At 43.4% G+C, this 21340-nt stretch overlaps 1 protein-coding gene across 4 annotated transcripts in view; it reads right to left on the bottom strand.

Annotated features, from left to right (window-relative positions):
• Positions 1–21340, bottom strand: part of lin7a (lin-7 homolog A (C. elegans)) — an 81197-nt gene that overhangs the window by 39505 nt on the left and 20352 nt on the right. For all 4 annotated transcript variants that reach the window (XM_072267497.1, XM_072267499.1, XM_072267500.1 and 1 more), the window contains exon 2: positions 15555–15673. In XM_072267497.1, the coding sequence (XP_072123598.1) occupies positions 15555–15673 (119 nt within the window). The remainder of the gene's footprint in view (positions 1–15554; positions 15674–21340) is intronic.

Here is a 21340-nt window from a genome sequence, read left to right as displayed (position 1 = left end):
GAATGTTGCCTGGATTAGAGAACATATCTAATGAAAATAGGTTGAGTAAACTTGGCCTTTTCTCCTTGAAGCCACGTAGGATGAGAGGTGACCTAATAGAGGTGTATAAGATGATGAGAGGCATTGATCATGTGGGTAGTCAGAGACTTTTTCCCAGGGCTGAAATACCTAACACGAGAGGGCACAGTTTTAACGTGCTTTAAGTAGGTACAGAGGAGAGGTCAGGGGTAAGTTTTTTTACACAGAGAGTGGTGAGTGTGTGGAATGGGCTGCCGGCAATGGCGGTGGAGATGGATACGATAGGGTCTTTTAAGACAGTGGTCCCCAACCACCGTGCCGTGGACCGGTACTGGGCCGCAAAGCATGTGCTACCGGGCCGCGAGGAAACAATATGATTTGGCGATATGAAACGATATGAGTCAGCTGCACCTTTCCTCATTCCCTGTCACGCCCACTCTTGAACTTGAACACATGCGAGGTCATCAGTTGGTCATTAACCTATGACTACTTGATGAGTAAAAAACAAATGTCGCTTGAGAGTTTCTTTGGAAGAGGTGGTAGGGGACATAAAAGGCCGAACAATGATGATAACGCAGAGACAGCACCGTCCTTCTCACAGCTGGTGCGCGATCACCTATCTTCGCTGTCGACAGAATTCGTGCGTTACTTCCCAACCGCAAATGACCCAAGACGTGCAAAGGAATGGGTCCATAACCCATTTGTGAATGTCCCCGGTGAATCATCCATGTCAGCGCGGGAAGATGATCAACTCCTCCAGCTTGCAAATGATGGTGGGCTGAAAAGTACAAACTTTGTATGTTTTATATAACACTTCTGCTAGCATTCTGGATCAAAATCAAGGCTGAATATCCTGAGATAGCCACAAAAGCACTGAAAACCTTGCTTTCATTTCCAACATCATATCTCTGCGAAGTGGGGTTTCCAGCAATGAATGCAACGAAAACTAAATTGCGGAATAGACTGGACATAAGGAACCCCCTTCGAGTATTGCTGTCTCCCATCACCCCTCGATGGGATCGTGTTGTTGCAGGGAAACAAGCCCAGGGTTCCCACTGATTCAGCGATATTGGTGTGTTGCAATGATTTTATATGTTCATATGAGGAAAATATGCACTGTGTGTTTAATATCCAAACATTACTTAAAATGTTATGATGCTATTGACTTATAAGTGACTTATAATTGACTTATTATATTCACGCAAGGAAAATATGCACTGTGTGTTTAATATTAAATTCCTTAGATAAACCTTTTTAGAAACGAAATTGAGTGTACTAGCCACTTATTCCGGTCATGATTAACCCCCCCCCCCACTCCCCCCACCCGGTCGGCCGGTCCTCAAGAATATTGTCAATATTAAACTGGTCCGCGGTGCAAAAAAGGTTGGTGACCCCTGCTGTACACTACATATCTATAGCAGTTTGTCGAAGTTTTAGATATCATGCTAAATCGCAAACATCTAAGGAAATGGAACTACTTCCATGCTTTCTTCGTAATTGCATGTAAGTGCTGCACCCAAGACAGATCCTCTGAAATGATAAACTTAGAAACATAGAAAACCTACAGGACAGTACAGGCCCTTCAGCCCACAATGCTGTGGTGAACATGTACTTACTTTAGGAATTACCTCGGGTAACTCATAGCCCTCTATTTTTCTAAGGTCCATGTACCTATCCAGGAGTCTCTTAAAATAAGGATCCCCATCACTCAGGTCATGCTCTCTTCTCACTGCTGCCATCAGGATGAAAGTACAGGAACCTCAGGACTCACACCATCAAGCTCAGGAACAGTTATTACCCCTCAACCACCAGGCTCCTGAACCAGAAGGGATAACTTCATGCATCCATTATTAAGCTGCTCCCGCAACCTACAGATTCATTTTCAAGGACTCTTCATCTCACAATCTCAATATCTATTGCTTATTTATTATTGTTATTATTATTTCTTTCTTTTTGAATTTGCACAGCTAGTTGCCTTTTGCAACTGGTCCCGTTGGGTGCGGCCTTTCATGGATTCTATTGCATTTCTTGGATTTACTGTGTATGCCAGCAAGAAAATGAATCTCAGGGTTGTATATATACTTTGATAATAAACTTACTTTGAACTGTGATAAGGTGACAGGTTAATCAGAATAAGACTAAATAGATCACTTCATTAAAGACTCAAGAAAGCCAGAAACTGAGACTTGTTCCAGTACGTCGCCATGAACCTTTTAACAAAATTGATCATTTGCAGTTTTTAAATCATGTTTTTTATTAAAATAAAAGGATCCTAAATTTCCAAATGAATTATTCATTTCATAACAGGATTTGCTTCAGTCCAGCAATACTGTTAATGCAAATACGCATACGCATGCTTTATCTTTTGCTGAACATTAACAATCCACAGACAGGTACTTCTTCTGCAATATTTTGAACTATGCTACCTGGTGATGAAATCCTATTAAAATGGTATCATGTGCATAACTAGGAGATGCTATTGACCCGTAAGTATTTCGGACTCCATTATGGGAAGGATTCTCAATTAAAATTCCATTAGTTGGATCAGTTAAAAGTATTTTGCTGTTAAATATTCCAATCACAAACAAGAGAAAATCTGCAGATGCTGTAAATCCAAGCAACACACACAAAATGCTGGAGGAACTCAGCAGGACAGGCAGCATCTATGGAAAAGAGTAAACTGTTGATGTTTCAGGCCGAGACCCTTCAGTAGGACTGCAGAAAAAAAGCTGAGGAGTAGATTTAAAAGGTGGGGGGGGGAGGGGGAAAGAGAAACACAAGGTGCATGTGACTGGGTATACAAACTGTAAAAGATCACACGATCACCTTGCGCGACAGCTCCCTTCCTGATAGGCTGAATGCCTTCTTTGCACGATTTGACACTTTGAACCATGTTACATCGAGGAAAGACCCCCCTCCCCCGAGGGGCAGGCACCCTGCCTGACCACAGCTGAGCTGAGGAGGATCCTAGCCAGGGTAAACCCATGCAAAGCTGTGGGTCCAGACAACATACATGGTCAGATGCTGAGGGATTGTGCGGCCCTGTTAACAGAGATCTCAATGGACTTTAACATCTCTCTGAAACATCCACTCCCCCTTCAGGCTTCAACGCAGCCGCAGTAACTGTCCTAGACAATTACTGCCCAGTGGCAATAGACAATAGGTGCAGGAGTAGGCCATTCGGCCCTTCAAGCCAGCACCGCCATTCACTGTGATCATGGTTGATCATCTACACTGACCTGAAAAATTATGAAGATCTTTGAGCAGCTGGTAGTGGATTGTATAAAACCCCACCTTCCAGCTACATCAGACCCTTTCCAGTTCACATACCACTCAAACCAGTGCAGTGATGATACCACAGCCTTGGCCCTCCACTCCGCCCTGTCCCACCTAGAAAACGATGCGTCAACTTCAGCTAGGCGCTTAGCATGATCATCCCTCAGAGGCTGGTGGATAAACTGTCCTTGTTGGCACTCAACACCCCTCTCTGCTACTGAATTTTGGATTTCTTGCTGAAAAGATCCCAGGTCAGTCTGAGTTGGCAGCTCTATCACGCTGAGCACTGGTGCCCCCCCCCCTCCCCCCAAGGACTAAGTGCTCAGCCCGCTGCTGTTCACGCTAGTCACTCACAACTGCACTGCCAGATCAGGTCAAACCACATCATCAAGTTTGCTGATCATACCACTGCGGCTGGCCCCATCAGCAGCAATGGTGAGCCGGCATACAGAGAGGAGATGGGGGGTTTGTCAAATTGTGTGAGAACAAAAACCTGAGTCTCAGCGTGGACAAGACGAAAGAGATGATTGTCGACTTCAGGAAGGCACGGGTCGGCCACTCTCCATTGCACATCAACGGCTCTGCAATGGAGAGAGTGAAGAGCACAAAGTTCCCTGAAGTGCACATAAAAGACCATCTAACCTGGACCCACAGCACGTCCTCATTATTCAAGAGGGCACAGCGACACCTACGCTGTCTGAGGAGATGGAGACATGCAAGGCTCCCCACCCCCATGCTAATAACTTTCTACAAGTGCATTGTCAAGAGTGTTCTGTCTAGCCGCAACATTGTATGGTATGGAAGCTGCAAGGCGTCAGACCGTAAGACCCTACCGAGGATAGTAAAAACTACCAAAAGCATCATTGGGGTCTCCCTCCTGTGGCATTTACAAAGAGCGTTGCAGATGAAGGACCCAAAGCATTATTGAACACCCCTACCATCCATCCCAAAATGTCTTTGACCCACTACTGTCAGAAAGTAGGTACAGCAACATCAAGACTAGAACTGCCAGTCTGGGTAACAACTTCTTCCCTCAGGCTGTGAGACTAATGAATACCCTGCCACCACTGACGTCTCATCACTAGAATAGCAAGCTGTTTGCTATTTACCAGTGCTGTGCACTACATGCATTTTGAATTATATTTTATTAACTTATTTGTGGCAGTATTTTGTTTTATGTGCCGTGTATGTTTTGTGAGTGCACCATGGTCCAGAGGAATGTTGATTTGTTTGGCTGTATATACTGTAACTGTTACAGAATGAGGAGTTTAGCTACTAGCATTTCAAAAACAAACTTCTCTGCCTGCAGCTAAATATTTAAAGATTGGGTTGAAAATTCAGAGTGTCCAATTCTGAAAGTGGCTAAATTTAAACTGCATTACAGTGACTAGTAGGAAAATAGATTGAGTACACCAGACTAAACATTTGGGACATCAGCTTTTCTGGGAGCATAAATTGGGTAACTGTTTTTTTAGTATTTGCTTCTTTGTTTTAAATTGCATGTGTGCATCATAATCCTTCGGTGCAGTTGAGACACTTCTGGTTGAAAGCACAACATTGGCTATAGATTGAGCAAGCTGTAAAATTTACACCTAGCTGTTCAAGTTACATTGGAACAATGATAAAATTGACAAATACCACAAATGGTATGGAAAAGTTTAACCCCTCCTTCCTTTGAGTGTGTTTTATTTTTGTCCAATTCAGTTCCATTAATGAATGAAATCTTCTGTAGTTCTGAAATAAAAGCCTTCAATTTGGCTTTGGCCATGTTTCCCTCATGAACAATCCTTCCTTCATGAGTACTTCTAGAACGAACAAGCGTGCCTATTCATCTAAAGACAAATATCATGTATGTTTTGAAGAGTGGGCTGGTCAGATCATAGGACAGGCGGCTTAGGATTGGAGAATGAGGAGCAGGGCACTTTCTTGGCTAATCACACCAGTGTAATAATAATTTCTTAAAGGGCTGGATGGAATTGCTCATGGAATGCTATAAAATGTCCTTGCCTTCTGCAGTAAGTAATTCTCATTTCTATTTAACTGCCCGAGACCCTGTTCACAACCCTTCAATTTAAATCAGCCTGCATCTACACTATGGGTCCTAGAAGCACTGGTCAGAAATGGACTTTCTTATCTCTCTCCCCAGTCCTTTTATACACTTGCCAGCAACATGTCTACAGTCAACTACACTGTAGACATATTCTCCTGAAGCTTATCAGTATCCTCCTTACCGTTTATCTCTCAAGCCTCATGTAACTTTTGATGTTTGAAATTGTCCCCTGACAGCTTTCAATTTAAATTAATTCACTCCTTTAATACATGTTGCAAAGTGCAGTAGCTCATAGATTTCTTGTCTCCAAGAGCAAGGACCATCTTACTTCCGGAAGGATGGCAGCATGTTCGGATGCAGCAACTTCTACGGGGCCAACCAAAGGTGTTACTGTCTTTTTTAAACGCATTTTTTTTAACAATCACAAGACCCTGCTGGACATTAAGAACTTGAAGTACTACCAGTCTATATCCATCAGAAAGTTGCTCGTTGGTGGAGAAACTGAAGGAGCTGGACTTGATGTGGATCCTGCTGCTGCCTGCATTGGAGAGTTGGAATCAACGCGCCTAGGTTTGCAGTGCAACTGCCGGAGGCCAGCTTGGTCACTTTTCTTGTGCTTGCAAGACCCTGTTGGACGTTGCTAAAGTGGAACGGTGCAAGTCAGATTTGTTAGCGAATGCAGGGAGAGCTGCATGGGCCTTGATCAAGGCAAGGGCTAGGCCCCAATATGTGGTGTTGCTTGTTTGCTGCCAACCAGAGGGAGGTATCAGAGTTGGTGTGCTGTATCGGTGTGCCGGAGGTGGGGTGGCATGGCCTACATGTTGGAGTCAGTGCTGCATTCCAGTGTTCGCTCGGCAGAAGACAAGCTGTATTGTGTTCAGCTGCAGACTGCTGCAACATTCATGGACTCAGGAACTGGGACTACATATTTTTTGTATTTTACTGCTGTCTTATATGTGCCATGAGTGCCTTGTTCTGTGTACGCCTGATGGTGTTATGTTTTGCCCTAGAGTAGTGCTGCTTGGCTGCATTCATGGGTACTCGTGTATTGTTGAATGACAATTAAACTTGAATTTGAAATGCAAGTTTCAGATCAGGGACAGCACACTAATGGAATTAGTGAAGGGTGCTGCATTATTGTGGTACCTTTCAAACGAGATGTTGAACTGTTTGCCGAGGTCATTAGCCGAGGTTTCAGAGAACTATTTTAAAGGAGATCAGGCAATTATTTTCTGTTCCAGCCATTATTTACCTTTCAATCAACATAACGCAAACACATTATCAGGACATTATTCAATTGCGGTCCGTAGGAGATGGCTATGTGTAAATTCAACATTGTAATTCCTACATTAATGATTAAACTTCAAACAGTGTTTCAGTTTCTTTAAAAAGTGTTGGGCATCCTATGGTCCTGGAAAGCACTATTCAAATGTAAATCCCTTCTCAACATTGGTCGGGGAAGATGTAAGGGCACATTCCTCCTTTCTAAAACAGCATATGTGAATCTAGACAAGAAACAAAAATATAACACAGAGATGCTGACGGAATTTGTGGATCTCCCTTTAGCCACTAAATGCTTACTAGCAATGAGTAGGAATCAAACACATTCCCCACTTCACCTAAAATGTGCACATACCAGACATCCCACCCTGCAAAAACTCATTTCAGGGAGGTAGCACCATCAATTTGCGGGAGACTCATGGAACTTCCGGGAGAGGTGGGAAGTTTGCAATAGAGTAGCTCCTTAGCAGCTAGCCAGCTAGTTTAAATAACATTAGCTATGCTAATGAATGAATGACACCTGTTAAACTCACCTCAACATGTCTTTTACATTTTAACCCACCATGGGCAACAGAAAAGTCACTGTTGCAAACAGTGCAGCGAGCAACACTGTCATTATTTTTGACCCCTATTAGGCAGGGATACACTTTAGTGTAGTCTGGGGTGACGTACGATCTATATTTTCTTTTTTTGGAACACTCTCCCATGGTGCGCATGCACGTACTCTCTCTCTCTCTCTCTCTCTCTCTCTCTCTCATGGTCGCCTTCGCTTGCTTTCTCTCTCGCTCTCTCGCTCGCGCGCTCTCGCTTGGTTGCTCTCGCGCGCTCTCTCGCTTGGTTGCTCTCGCGCGCTCTCTCTCTCTCTCTTGCTCGCGTGCTGTCGCTTGCTTGCTCTCGCTCTCTCTCGTGGTCGCTCTCGCGCTTTCTCTTTTGCTTTCTCTTTCGCGCTGTCCTGCTCACTCGCTTTCAAAAAAGTTGATTTCCGTGATATTGTATATAATTTGCGGGCATCAGGGAGCCACTATTAATATGCGGGAGACTCCCGGAACTTCCGGGAGAGGTGCGATGACTGACATACAACCAATCTCATCCCACCACTGTCTGTGAGGAGTTTGTACATAGAAAAGTACAGCACAGAAACAGGTACTTCAGCCCCATCTAGTCCATGCTGAAACCATTTAAAATGTCTACTCCCATCGACCTACACAACAACCAGAGCCTTCCATACCTCTCCCATCCAGGCACCTATCCAAACTTCTGTCAAACATTGAATTTGAGCTCACGTGCACCACTTGTGCTGGCAGCTTGTTCCATACTCGCACGACCCTCTGAGTGAAGAAGTTTCCCCTCATGTTCCCCTTAAACATTTCACTTTTCACCCTTAACCCATGACCTCTGGTTGTAGTCTCACCCAACGACAGAGGAAAAAGCCTGCTTCCATTTACCCTCTCTAATACCCCTCACAATTTTCTATACTTCTATCAAATCTCCTCTCAATCTTCTACATTCCAAGGAATAAAGCCCTAACTTATTCAATCTTATAACTCCAGACCCAGGAACATCCAGGTAAATTTTCCCTGTACTCTTTCAACCTTATTTACATCTTTCCTGAAGGTAGGTGACCAGAACTGCACACAGTATTCCAAATTAGGCCTCACCAATCTCTTATACAATTTTGACATAACATTCCATCTCCAGTACTCAGTACATAGATTTACGAAAGCCAATGTGCCAAAAACTTTCTTTACGACCCTATCTACTTGTGTTGCCACTACATCCTCCCTGTGACCACGTGGGTTTCCTCCGGGTGCTCTGGTTTCCTCCCAGACTTCAAAGACGTACCGGTTGGCAGATCGGGCTAGGGTTAAGTTGGGGGTTGCTGGGCAGTGCGGCTCAAAGGGCTGGAAGGGTATGGATGGATAGATGGACAGATAGATAAGCAAGCATTTTCAGCTTCGCTCTTTCTCTGCCTGGCACCCACCACAGCGCCACCCTCGTGCCTCTCCCTCTATGACAGACTGGAGGACAGGCCAACCTCTGCCTTGGGATCATCCCCCACAGGCATACGAGAATATATTCAACATTAAATGTTGATACATTGCAGATATATTCAACGTTAAATGTTATAAACTTTGACTATCACAAAGAGATAATGTTAATGGTTTGCTTCCAGCTGATGCAATGGTTTACAATTCACTCAATGGCTTCAGTATAATTGTAATCTCTGCTACAAGAGAACAAGGCTTTGTTCTGTGCTGGTTGCTACGATGACCAGGAGTTGGTGAATGCAATAATGCTACCTACTCTGCTGCCTGCGACCATCACATTAACATCAATGGAAATGCGAGATCTGTGACATCACCGTTATTAAACACATTTACGTGAGAGCAAATCAGAAGCCACGGGCTTTCGGCAGAGGTCTGGGCACAGCTGGGAAATCAGGATGCTGCATTCACAGTGGGGCAACAAGAAAGCTCTCAGGCCAGCAAGAGCTGTGCTTTCCCACACTATCAGGAAGGCAAAACGGGATTATTCACAGAGAATATACAGCCTTTCCTGTAACAAAAGAGACATGAGGTTCATGTGATAGGGCATTCCGACTATAATGGACTACCTGTCCATCCTGTGCATCAATACCTGGACAGGTGCTGAGGGACTGTGCAGCCCAGTTAACAGAGGTTCGGACAGACATCTTCAACAGCTCTCCGGAACAATCCACAGTCCCCTCAGGCTTCACCATCATCCCGGTGCAGGAGAGTGACAGGAACCTGCCTCAACGACTACACTCAGTGGCACTAACCTCAACAATGATGAAGTGCTTTGAGCGGCTGGTCATGGATCTCATGAAATCCCATCTTCCTGCTGCATTGGAATTCCCAGTTTGCTTATTGCTCAACTTGGTCCTCTGAAGATGTCGTAGCCTCTGCACTCGACGCCGTCCCACCCCGCCTGGAAAATGGTGCCTCATACACCAGGCTGTTGCTTATTGACCAACTCGATGTTTAATACAACCATCCCTCAGTAGCCAATGGGTGAACTGTCCTCGCGGAGATCAACTCCTCTCCGTGACTGGATCCTTGCCCTCTTGACAGAAAGGCCACAGTCGGTCCACGTTGGCCGAAATATCTCTAGCTCCATCTCACTGAGCATCGGCGCTCTCCAGGGCTGCGTGCACATCCCGCTGCTGACACGGGACTGTACTGAGAGATCCAGTTCAAATCGATTCATCAAGTTCACTGATGACACAGCAGTGCCTGACCTCATCAATGACAGCATACAGAGAGAAAGTAGAATGGTGCAAGTAGAACAATCTGAGTCTCAATGTGGACAAGACCAAAGAGATAATTGTGGAGGTTAGGGCTTTAGGAAGATGCAGGCTGGCCACTCTAGGAGCACCAAGTTTGTATGAGTGCACATAATAGACGATCTTATCTGGCTCCAAAACACCAACTCTTTGGTCAAGACAGTACAGCAGCACCTCCACTTCCTGAGGAGATGAAATGAGTAAGACTCCCCCCCATGCCCCCCATCCTAATCAATTTTTACAGGAGCACCACTGAGTGTCCTGACTTGATGCATTACAGCCTAGAAAGGGAACTGCAAGGTATCTGACTGTGAGTCCCTACAAAGGATTGTGAGCACCGCTGAGGGGATCATCACGGTCTCTCTTCCACCCGTCAGATATCTGTCAGGAATGCTGCATACACAGTGCCCGTACAATTGTCAACGATCCAGCCTATCTGTCCAACAATCTCTTTGACCCCCTACCATCAGGCAGGATGTACCATAGCATTAGGACAAGAACTGTTAGTTTGGGGAAACAGCTTCTTCCCCTAGGACATAAGACGACCGAACTTCCTGCCACGAGCTAGGTCTCATCATGTATGAAGCACCAGTAGCATTATACTGTTTACTTTTTAACTTGTGTCGTAAATGCACCTTACTATTGTTAATTTATTTGTGGAAGTGTGTGTGTGTGGTGTCATGTGCACCTTGGTCCAGAGGAACTTTATCCCATTTGCTGGTATACATGTGTACAGCTGAATGACAATAAGCTGAATTTGGACTTGAACTTGAATCTAAGACCTTGTTTGCTTCTACATTTCCTATCCTCAATTGTTCTATGCCCAAAGGAGGAGGAGATGGCGATGCGACGCAGCGTGCACGGCCGCTCCGAAATGATATCGTATTTGTTAAGTAGGTGCCGTGCATAATCCTGATTTGATGGAGACAGACGTGAGAAGCACGGAGGAACATCTGGAGAAACTTCTGAAATGCCTGCTTCACTGCCATTGCTACTGTGCAATCGAGAATCTCCGAAGGGGAAGGCCCCAAATCCTCGGCTTTGCCTATTGCCTGTTGCTGGGGCCGGGGTCGAAGCGCTCGGCAGAGATGGTGCTCGGTGTCGGAGGGCTGGTCGGAGGCTTGAAGTTTTTGGACAGACTCAAGAGTCGGCTGTGGTCAGGTGCTTCCAGGATGCTGCATTGGCAAGTTTGCGGCACTGGAGGTTCATGGCAGGAAGAGAGTTTCTCTTCCTTCTACTGTCTGCGTGAGATGATGGGACTTTCGAGAGACTTTGAGACTTTTTTTTTACCGTGCCCATGGTCTGGTCTTCATCAAATTACAGTATTGCTTTGCACTGTTGTAACTATATGTTATAATTATGTGGTTTTTGTCAGTTTCTTTAGTCTTGCTCTGTCTTGTGTTTCTGTGATATCATTCTGGAGGAACATTGTATCATTTCTTAATGCATGCATTACTAAATGACAATAAAAGAGGACTGCGTGTCCTCATAATCTGATCTAATCTTATGTTTAGCCAAATAGAAGGTCAATGCCTAGATAAATGAACACCAGCAGAAGTCCAAGAGTTAATACTCTGATATACTGGAAATTTCATCTGTAAGTGTTGAACTTCACATTTTTGTGACTTCACATTTTCACAATTCCTATAGGTCCTTATCCAATTGCCAGAGGATTTTTGTCACAGTGGGAAAAAATATCACCACTGTATTGCTGTACCTTTTGCAGGGAGCAATTTTTTTGAAGGTGGTATATTCTCAGTGAAGAACTGGCTCTTTGACAGCAACAATGACATTGACATAGTAGAGTACAGTTTGTATTAGAGGGATTTTCAGGTGCTCATAGAAACAATAGAAGTCACAAAAAAAATGAGAAATTCAATCTTACAGATGAAATTTCCAGTATTTTTTGAGTATTGAAGCACTGCTAGAGATTTTGAAAGTGATTTCAATGCCAGATTGTTACTGAGTCTTTCTCAATCTCAGTTACGGAGAACAATGATTTATTGAATGGCTTGTTCTGCAGCTGTCAGCAAAATAATGCTTAATAAGAGCAGATACACTCAGCTGAAATCAGCACTGAACAGCTGTGCACAATTTTCATCCAACATGTCCTTTATGTCTTATAATTTATTTTGTGAAATAGCAACAGGGTGGATTATCTCCTGCTATGCTGAGAACACAGCAGAACTGAGGATATGCAGATCTATAAAGGCCAACTGGGTATTCTGAAGTCAAAGCTATGTCAAATGTAACTCTACATAGAGAGCACCTCCATCTCCCTGCAGTGATGTTAATAAAATGGATCATTTAATTTAACTTTCATACATGACATCACAGCAAGGCAGTTCTCCTGCTCCTTGTAGTATTATTTCTTGGGCATATTACATCAAATATTGTGCAAAATATAACTATATAAGGGAGACATCAAATATATCTCAGAATCAGAATCCTCCGGGGTCAGTATTGGGACCACTGCTTTTAACATTGTTTGTCAATGACTTAGATAATGGAATTAATGGCTTGTGGCTAAGTTTGTGGATGATACAAAGATAGGTACAGATGTAGGTAGTGCTGAGGAAACAATGCGATTGCAGCAGGACTTAGACAAATTGGAAGAATGGGCAGAAAAGTGGCAGATAGAATACAGTGTTGGGAAATGTATGATAATGCATTTTGGTAAAAGAAACAATAATACAGACTATTAGCTAAATGGGGAGATGCTTGAAACATCAGAGGTGCAGAGGGACTTGGGAGTCCTTGCGTAAGACTCCCAGAAGGTTAGTTTACAGGTTGAGTCTGTGGTAAAGAAGGCAAATGCAATGTTGGCATTTATTTCAAGGGGAATAGAATATAAAAGCAAGGAGATAATGCTGAGCCTTTATAAGACACTAGTCAGGCTGCACTTGGAGTATTATCATCATATCTCAGAAAGGATGTGTTGTCCAGAGGAGGTTCACGAGGATGATTCTGGGAATGAAGGTGTTAACATTTGAGGAGTGTTTGACAGCTTTGGGCCTGTACTCACTGAAATTTAGAAGAATGTGTGGGGATCTCACTGAAGCCTACTGAATGTTGAAAAGACAAAGATAGGGTGGATGTGGAGAGGATGTTTCCTATGGTGGGGGCATCCAGAACTAGAGGGCAGAGCCTCAAAAGTGAGGGGCAACCCTTTAGAACAGAGGTAAGGAGGAACTGTTTTAGCCAGAGAGTAGTGAATCTGTGGAATGCTCTGGCACAGACTGCGGTAGAGGCCAAGTCCATGTATATATTTAAGGCGTTAGTTCATTGTTTCCTGATCGGTCAGGGCATCGAAGGATATAGTCAGAAGGCAGGTGTATGAGGTTGAGTGGGACCAAAACAGTGATAAGAGAAAATACAATAAGGAGTCCAATAAGAACACAAAACAAATAGTAATAGATTTTGTAGCTATGCAAAAAAAGGAAAAGATTAGTTAAGCACACAAAATGCTGGAGGAACTCAGCAGGTCCGGCAGCATCCATGAAAATGAATAAACAGTCTTGGGATAGGACCCTTCTTCAGGACTGAAAGGTCAACTGTTTATTCACTTCCACAGAGGCTGCCTGACCTGCCGAGCTCCTCCAGCATTTCGTACAGTATGTGCTGCTCTGGATTTCCAGCATCTGCAGACTTTCTCAGGTTTTAGATCAGCTAAAGTTCAGCTTCAAATGTGTAAACTTTCAGAAGGCCTTCAGTAAATGTCACACAAGCAGTTAGTAAACAAAATTATAGCAACTAGAGTTAGGAATAAAACACAGCAGTTGATTAAGAATCAGTTAATGGAAAGCAGAAGCTAGGAATAAGTGGGTCCTTTTCATGTAAGGAGGCCATGATTGTTTGCCGCATCAGCTGTTGAAAATCTATGTCAATGGTTTGGACAAGGAGACCAAGTATAATGAATCCAAGTTTGCTGTAGATACAAAGTGGCAAGGCAGTGGGAGGTGAGAAGAGAATGCAGACTCTTTGGCAGATATAGATGTGCCTTACAAATGGGCCAAGAAATAGCAGGTAAAATATCACATGGAAAATCCAAGGTCATCTACCATGTGTAAAGATTATTTGATGATATACATTTGTTTTACAATAGAGACTGACAGTCGTTTACATATCACTGAAAGATGACATGAAGATAAAGCAAAAAATTAGGATGAGAAATAATAAGTTAGATTTTATAATAAGATGATTGATCAGCACAGTGAAGATTATTTAGCTAAATTATAAAGTACTCTGTTAAAACTGCATGTAGAATCTAGTGTAAAGGTTCGGTTTCCCTCACTACTGATATAAGGAATCCATAGTCATAGTCATAGTCATAGTCATACTTTATAAATCCTGGGGGAAATTGATTTTCGTTACAGTTGCTCCATAAATAATAAACAGTAATAGAACCATAAATAGTTAAATAGTAATATGTAAATTATGCCAGTAAATTATGAAATAAGTCCAGGACCAGCCTATTGGCACAGGGTGTCTGACCCTCCAAGGGAGGAGTTGTAAAGTTTGATGGCCACAGGCAGGAATGACTTCCTATGACACTCTGTGTTGCATATCCGTGGAATGAGTCTCTGGCTGAATGTACTCCTGTGCCCACCCAGTACATTACGTAGTGGATAGCAGACATTGGCCAAGATGGCATGCAACTTAGACAGCATCCTCTTTTCAGACACCACCGTGAGAGAGTCCAGTTCCATCCCCACAACATCACTGGCCTTACAAATGAGTTTGTTGATTCTGTTGGTGTCTGCCACCCTCAACCTGCTGCCCCAGCACACAACAGCAAACATGATAGCACTGGCCACCACAGACTCGTAGAACATCCTCAGCATCGTCCAGCAGATGATAAAGGACCTCAGTCTCCTCAGGAAATAGAGGCAGCTCTGACCCTTCTTGTAGACAGCCTCAGTGTTCTTTGGCCAGTCCAGTTTATTGTCAATTCGTATCCCCAGGTATTTGTAATCCTCCACAATGTCCACTCTGACCCCCTGGATGGAAACAGGGGTCAGCGGTACCTTAGCTCTCCTCAGGTCTACCACCAGCTCCTTAGTCTTTTTCACATTAAGCTGCAGATAATTCTGCTCACACCATGTGACAAAGTTTCCTACCGTAGCCCTGTACTCAGCCTCCAAAGGTTTACCTGGTATGGGGGATTAAGGAATAGTTCCAATGCCTTTGATGGTAGCAAGCTTTGAGAAGGCTTTCCAGATACAGAACTTCTGTCTAGATATAATAATGAAATTGACACTGAATTAAATCTTCAGCCTTATCTTTCTAAACGGAAAAGTAGAAGAAAGGGATAAATGGTTTTCTCTTGCTTCTATCTCTTATGAATCCTCTTCCACAAACAAAACTGTGGATGTTAGACCAATTAATACCTATAATTAGTACATTTTTTTCTAAGCAAGAATGTTGCAGGTTATTGATCAAGATGAATTGAGAGGCCTCCATCTAGCTCATCCACGTTTGACGTGCTGATCGGTCTACTCAAATCTCTATGTTGTTAAATGTTTGATCAACCCCGTCTGTATACAGCTGGCAAATCTCATTCGCTAAACGTAATCCTACCATGTGCTGAAAACTGCTCGTTTGTTTTTCGCAGGGCTAACATACCTCTCTGACAGCCGTGCAGAATTCACTCTGCAGCACTCTCTGTAAGGACTGCAGTTTGTGGTTTGGTACTGCTCCGCTTTCCTGGAGTTTCTCCAGCAATTCAATTGCCCGAGCCACATCTGAAAAGAGAAACACAAATGTTGTAACAGCGAATTTTTACACATTCACAGGTGACAAGTACTGAAAGTCTTTAATGCTGTGATCAGATACTGGGTCAGAACTGCTCACTTCCAGTCCGTGTTCCTGCAGACAATTTCACGTGGTTAGTTTATCCTCAATTTCTCTGCCCTCTACGTGAAACACGGAAGTCAGAGGCATGCAGGAGATTAGATGCTGACACATCTGGTCAGCCCTCCAATGCTGACCTCATCACTAAGTCCAGCAGGGGAACACTGGCCCTCAGGTTTGCACCGGCCACACGCTTGAATGAAGGTACTACCCCTGTGAGAAAAGCTCAGTATTTTTTAATTTTTATTTTATTGAAATACAGCATGGAGTAGGCCCTTCTGGCTCTTAGAGCCATGCAACCCCCAATTTAACTGTAGCCTAAGCACGGGACAATTTACAATGACCAATTAACCTACCAAACGTTTGGATTGCGGGTGGAAACCGGAGCACCCAGAGAAAACCCACGCGGTCACGGGGAGAATGCACAAACTCCTTCTCGGAATTGAACCTGAGTCGCCAGAACTGTAAAGCGTTGTGCTAACCACTACACTACTGCACTGCCCTTCGTTATGTTTTGTCTTAATATTTTAATCTAATTCCTAGGACCACAGATTGCTTGTAGTTACTTCTTTCTTTTTCAATCTTTTTAATAATTTTAGAATATATAAACAAAACATAGCAATGATACAGATAATAGGAGATAAATTGTTACACTTACAAACAGTAATCGTAAAGTCCACTATTGAAATTTGACAAAGCTCCCAATCATATAAAACTAACAACGGGTAATACAAATCAAAAAAAAACATGAAAAAGAAAAAAAAACGAAAACCAAAAAAAAAAATCCCAACCCAAAAGAAAGACAAAATTAATCAACTAAACTAAAAGACTTGGGCAAATCTAAGAACCTAAAAATGAAAAAGAAGAAAACCTTAGTGCCGACGACTCCATTCCCCTCCAACAACAATACAGAGAAATAAAATAAGTTTGGAAATAAAGATATTACATTAAGTGAAAATGCTGAGTGAATGGCCTCCAAGTTTTTTCAAACTTGATGGAAGGGTCATAAACTGCACTTCTAATTTTCTCCAAATTCAAACACAGCATAGTTTGTGAAAACCAATGAAATACCTTAGAAGGGTTAATCTCTTTCCAATTCAACAAAATAGACCTTCTAGCCATTAAAGTAAGAAATGCAATCATTCTTTGTAGTTACTTCTATTTTCATTTAAGACTGTTAAAATTTTTTTTTAAAGTGTTCGATTGTCAGAGACATTTAAAAAATGGTTCTAAGGCCTTTGAAGGCAGCAAGCTGTGAGAAGGCTCTCTGGGGTGGAACTTCAGTGGAGCTGTCACAGGCAGACAATTTCACTTCATGCAGTGACTCTCTGGTATGGAAGATTACTAAGCAAATCCTCAGTATCTGCATCCGGTTAGTACCAGATAGCAGGCAGCAATGTGACTCAGCCCAATTATTTGTCCTGTTGCATGCCCCGAATAAAATACTGTAATCTCCTGTGCTCAGTTTTACAGACCTCAAACTATCATGAATGATAAAGTACCATCTGTTTCATCAGTCTATTCCTTCTGAGCTCTAATCTGACTTCTGACTGGGACATGCAGGGTGACATCATTTATTATGCAGTAGGCCCTTTGGGAAACTTGAATCTTCTTTTTAAGGCCACTGGGCAAAATTTTGACAACATATCCTTACAAACAAAGCACTGGATTGGGATTGCAAATGAAATACTGAAATAACGGCCTAACGTATCAATGCAGCTACAACAAAGGCAAGACAGTGGTTATATTTCATTATGAGTTTGAGGAGTTTTGGTCTGTCACCAAAGACACTGGCAAATTTCTACACATGTACTGTGGAGAGCATTCTAACTGGCTGCATCACTGCCTGGTATTGGAATGGGGGGGGGGCAGGGGCTACAGCACAGGATTGAAATAAGCTGCAGAGAGTTGTAAACTTAGTCAGCTCCATCATGAGCACTAGCCTCCATAGTATCCAGGACATCTTGAAGGAGCGATGCCTCAAAAAGGTGGCGTCCATCATTAAGGACCCCCATCACCCAGGTCATGTCTTGTTCTCATTGCTACCATCAGGAAGGATATACAGAAGCCGGAAGGCACACACTCAACGACACAGAAACAACTCCTTCCCCTCTGTCATATGATTTCTGGATGGACATTGACTCCATGAAGAATACCTCACTAATTTTTAATTTCTAAATTGCACTATTTAATTTAACTATTTACTGTATTTATACACACTTAATGTAATTCATGTATTTTCTATTATTATGTATTGCACTGTACTGTTGTTGCAAAGATGACAAATTTTATAATATATGCTCGTGATATTAAAGCTGATTCTGATTTCGATTCATACTCTTCATTACATGTACTACCATCCCCAAACCTCCAGGAACTCAACTCTACATCAACAATTTCTCCCTCCAGCACATCTCCTAACCTTTGAACCCCATGCTAACATCAGCCCAACCCTTTCCACTATTACCTCCAGACTAAAAGCAGAGGATGTCCATTCCCATCCCCCTCCACAGATAACCCAATGGTTCCCTCCCTCCCCCTCCTTTTACACAGTGTCTGAAACAAATCTCTTGTGTCTTTGTAGCAAGTGAATGGTAATGTATTGGAAAGTTAACAAGAAATGGAGATACCCCATGACATCCACACCATTCTAGCCCACTTTGGGCACATTGAACTTTTAGGCCACAAGGCTCAGTGAGGACCTGACGTGTATGTGGCATGGTTGTGTCGTGGTTGGCATAATCGTTTTATAGCACCAGCAGTAAGATCGGGGTTCCATTCCAATCAGTCTGTAAGGAGTTTCTACATTCTCCCTGTGACCGCGTGGATTTCCTCAAGGTGCTCCAGTTTCCTCTGACGTTGCACAGCACAATCCTTGCTAATTGACTCGAGACAAATGAAGCATTTCAATATATGTTTCAATCTACATAGGACAAATAACACTAACCTGAAAAGAAATATTTTTAATAATGCATTCCTTAATCTGGACATCTCTCCCACCATTTTCAAGGCTGAATCAAAACTAAATAGTTCTTAGGAAAATCCCACCCAGCTGCCATGTCTTAAATCTGCTGGAAAGAAATTCAATCATAATGATGACCACCACCATTAAGTCTAGAAGGATCTGCTGGTAAATTTCACATTATACCTAAATTCAAAGGCCCAGAGACAGCATGGCATCTGTAAAGAACAATAAATGGATTGTGTACTGAGGACTATCCGATGCTTTGTTCCAGACCCAACTTCACAAAATTCTTTGACAACCTTGGCCCACGTTTCCCATAGATTCGAAATGTTTTGACATTGGTGCAACACCATAAAGGAAAAGAGGTTGGGGTGGGGTCAATAGAGTAACAGATTGGTGGAGGGAGGGGTTGGAAGGGAGGAGAACAAATTAGGAGGAATTGGGTACACATGCACTGGTCAGAGGATGCAAGCTGAAGGGTAGGGTCAGGATTTATGGCAAGAGATCATAATGCAAAGGGGAGTTCAGGTGCAGGTGTACATTGGAGCCTGTGTCAAGATCAGTGGGGGATTCCCAGGGAGGATGCTCCCATGAGAAAATATTTTTTAATTCAAAGATAACCTATCTAAGGTAGTTACCTACTCTCAGATACTACATCCCAGGGTCTCCTCAGGTAGGCTTCCACTAAGGAAAATGAATCAGGCCTCAAAAAGGCTGTGATGGACTGTCTCTATACCTGGTGTCTGTGGGCAATGCATTCACGGGTACAAATCACAGATGGTGCTACGTACATCCACACTCCTCTGTGCTTAAGCACATCAGATGCGCAAAAGTCCTGACAAGAGAACCTTTCACCTTGAGGTATTCATGGTTAAATCCACAATTTCCCTCTGACGAGGTTGATGCTGTACAAAAGATGGAGCTTCTCAATCCGGTTGGTTTTGTTGGTTGTCTCCGCTACATAAAACAATCGCAGCAGGTGAATTAAAATAAATAGCCAGTGGCAGCAAAATTCAGTGGAAATCTAGTGCAGATTGGGAGTGTATATATTTTATTTTATTTTTATCTATCAGTAAAATCCTCCCAGGAGGGGGGAGAAGATGGCGGCGCGACGGCAGTGCATACGGCCACTTCGGTGATGAATATCTGTTATCTGTCAAGTAGGGCACCGTGCACAATCCTGATTTGATGGAGACGGACGTGAGAGTACGGAGGAACATCTGGAAAACTTCTGAAATGCCCGCTTCGCTGCCGCTGCTACTGTGTGGTAACCGGAATCTCCGGAGCAGAAAGCCCCGAAATCCTCGGCTTTGCGTGTTTCAGTGGCCGGGGAGAGGTCGAAGGCGCTCGGCAGAGGATGGTGCTCGGGAGGCTGTATCGGAGAGGCTGGTCGGAAGCTCAAAATTTTCGGACGGATGGACTCAGGGTCGGCTGGGGTCCGCTGCTTCCAAGGTATCGGCAAGTTGACGGTGCCTGGAGGTTTATGGCAGGGAGTTTCTCCCTTTTGCCGCCTGCTATCGAGGACTCGGGAGTCAATCGACTCAGGACTTTGAGACTTTTCTTTAATGTGCCCATGGTCTGTTCTTCATCAAATTATGGTATTGCTTTGCACTGCTGTAACTATATGTTATAATTATGTGGTTCTGTCAGTGTTAGTCTTTGGTCTGTCCTGTTTCCTGTGATATCACTCCGGAGAAACATTGTATCATTTCTTAATGTATGTATGCATTTCTAAATGACAATAAAAGAGGACTGAGTGTTCTCATAATCTAAACAGGAGGTTTCCAGTTGCTGTTAAGGTGTAGTGAAACAATTTTTTAAATCTGCCTTTATACGTTTGGGTGGCGGGGTGGAGAGACGTCTCTACCAGAGGAGGTGTAAGGTTTTCCTTCCCTCTGCTAGCCTGCAGGTCACCCTTGGGCAAGGTGTAGCACCTGCTTAGCCCTCCGATCAAGATCACAAGAAGCCATGAGCAGGTGGTGGATATCGTAAGAGCAGCTGGTGCATATCACAAGTCCTGATTATGTGAGCACTGACATCAGGCAGACGGTCTCTGAAGAGTATTGACAATGGCTGGGGTCACTCTTCTTGTAAAGACACTGCCCAGAAGAAGGTAATGGCAAACCGCTTCTGTAGGAAAATTTGCCAAGAACGGTCATGGCCATGGATGGACCATGATTGTCCATGTGATAGTCATAGTCATATTTTATTGATCCCGGGGGAAATTGGTTTTCGTTGCAGTTGCACCATAAATAATAAATAGTAATAGAACCATAAATAGTTAAATAGTAATATGTAAATTATGCCAGTAAATTATGAAATAAGTCCAGGACCAGCCTATTGGCTCAGGGTGTCTGACCCTCCAAGGGAGGAGTTGTAAAGTTTGATGGCCACAGGCAGGAATGACTTCCTATGATGCTCTGTGCTGCATCTCGGTGGAATGAGTCTCTGGCTGAATGTACTCCTGTGCCCACCCAGTACATTATGTAGTGGATGGGAGACATTGACCAAGATCGCATGGAACTTAGACAGCATCCTCTTTTCAGACACCACCGTGAGAGAGTCCAGTTCCATCCCCACAACGTCACTAGCC

This window comes from Mobula birostris, chromosome 9 (assembly GCF_030028105.1).
Source record: "Mobula birostris isolate sMobBir1 chromosome 9, sMobBir1.hap1, whole genome shotgun sequence".
Lineage (NCBI taxonomy): Eukaryota > Metazoa > Chordata > Chondrichthyes > Myliobatiformes > Myliobatidae > Mobula > Mobula birostris.
Note: the sequence above shows the minus strand (reverse complement) of the source record. Positions and strands in the feature narration are given on the sequence as shown.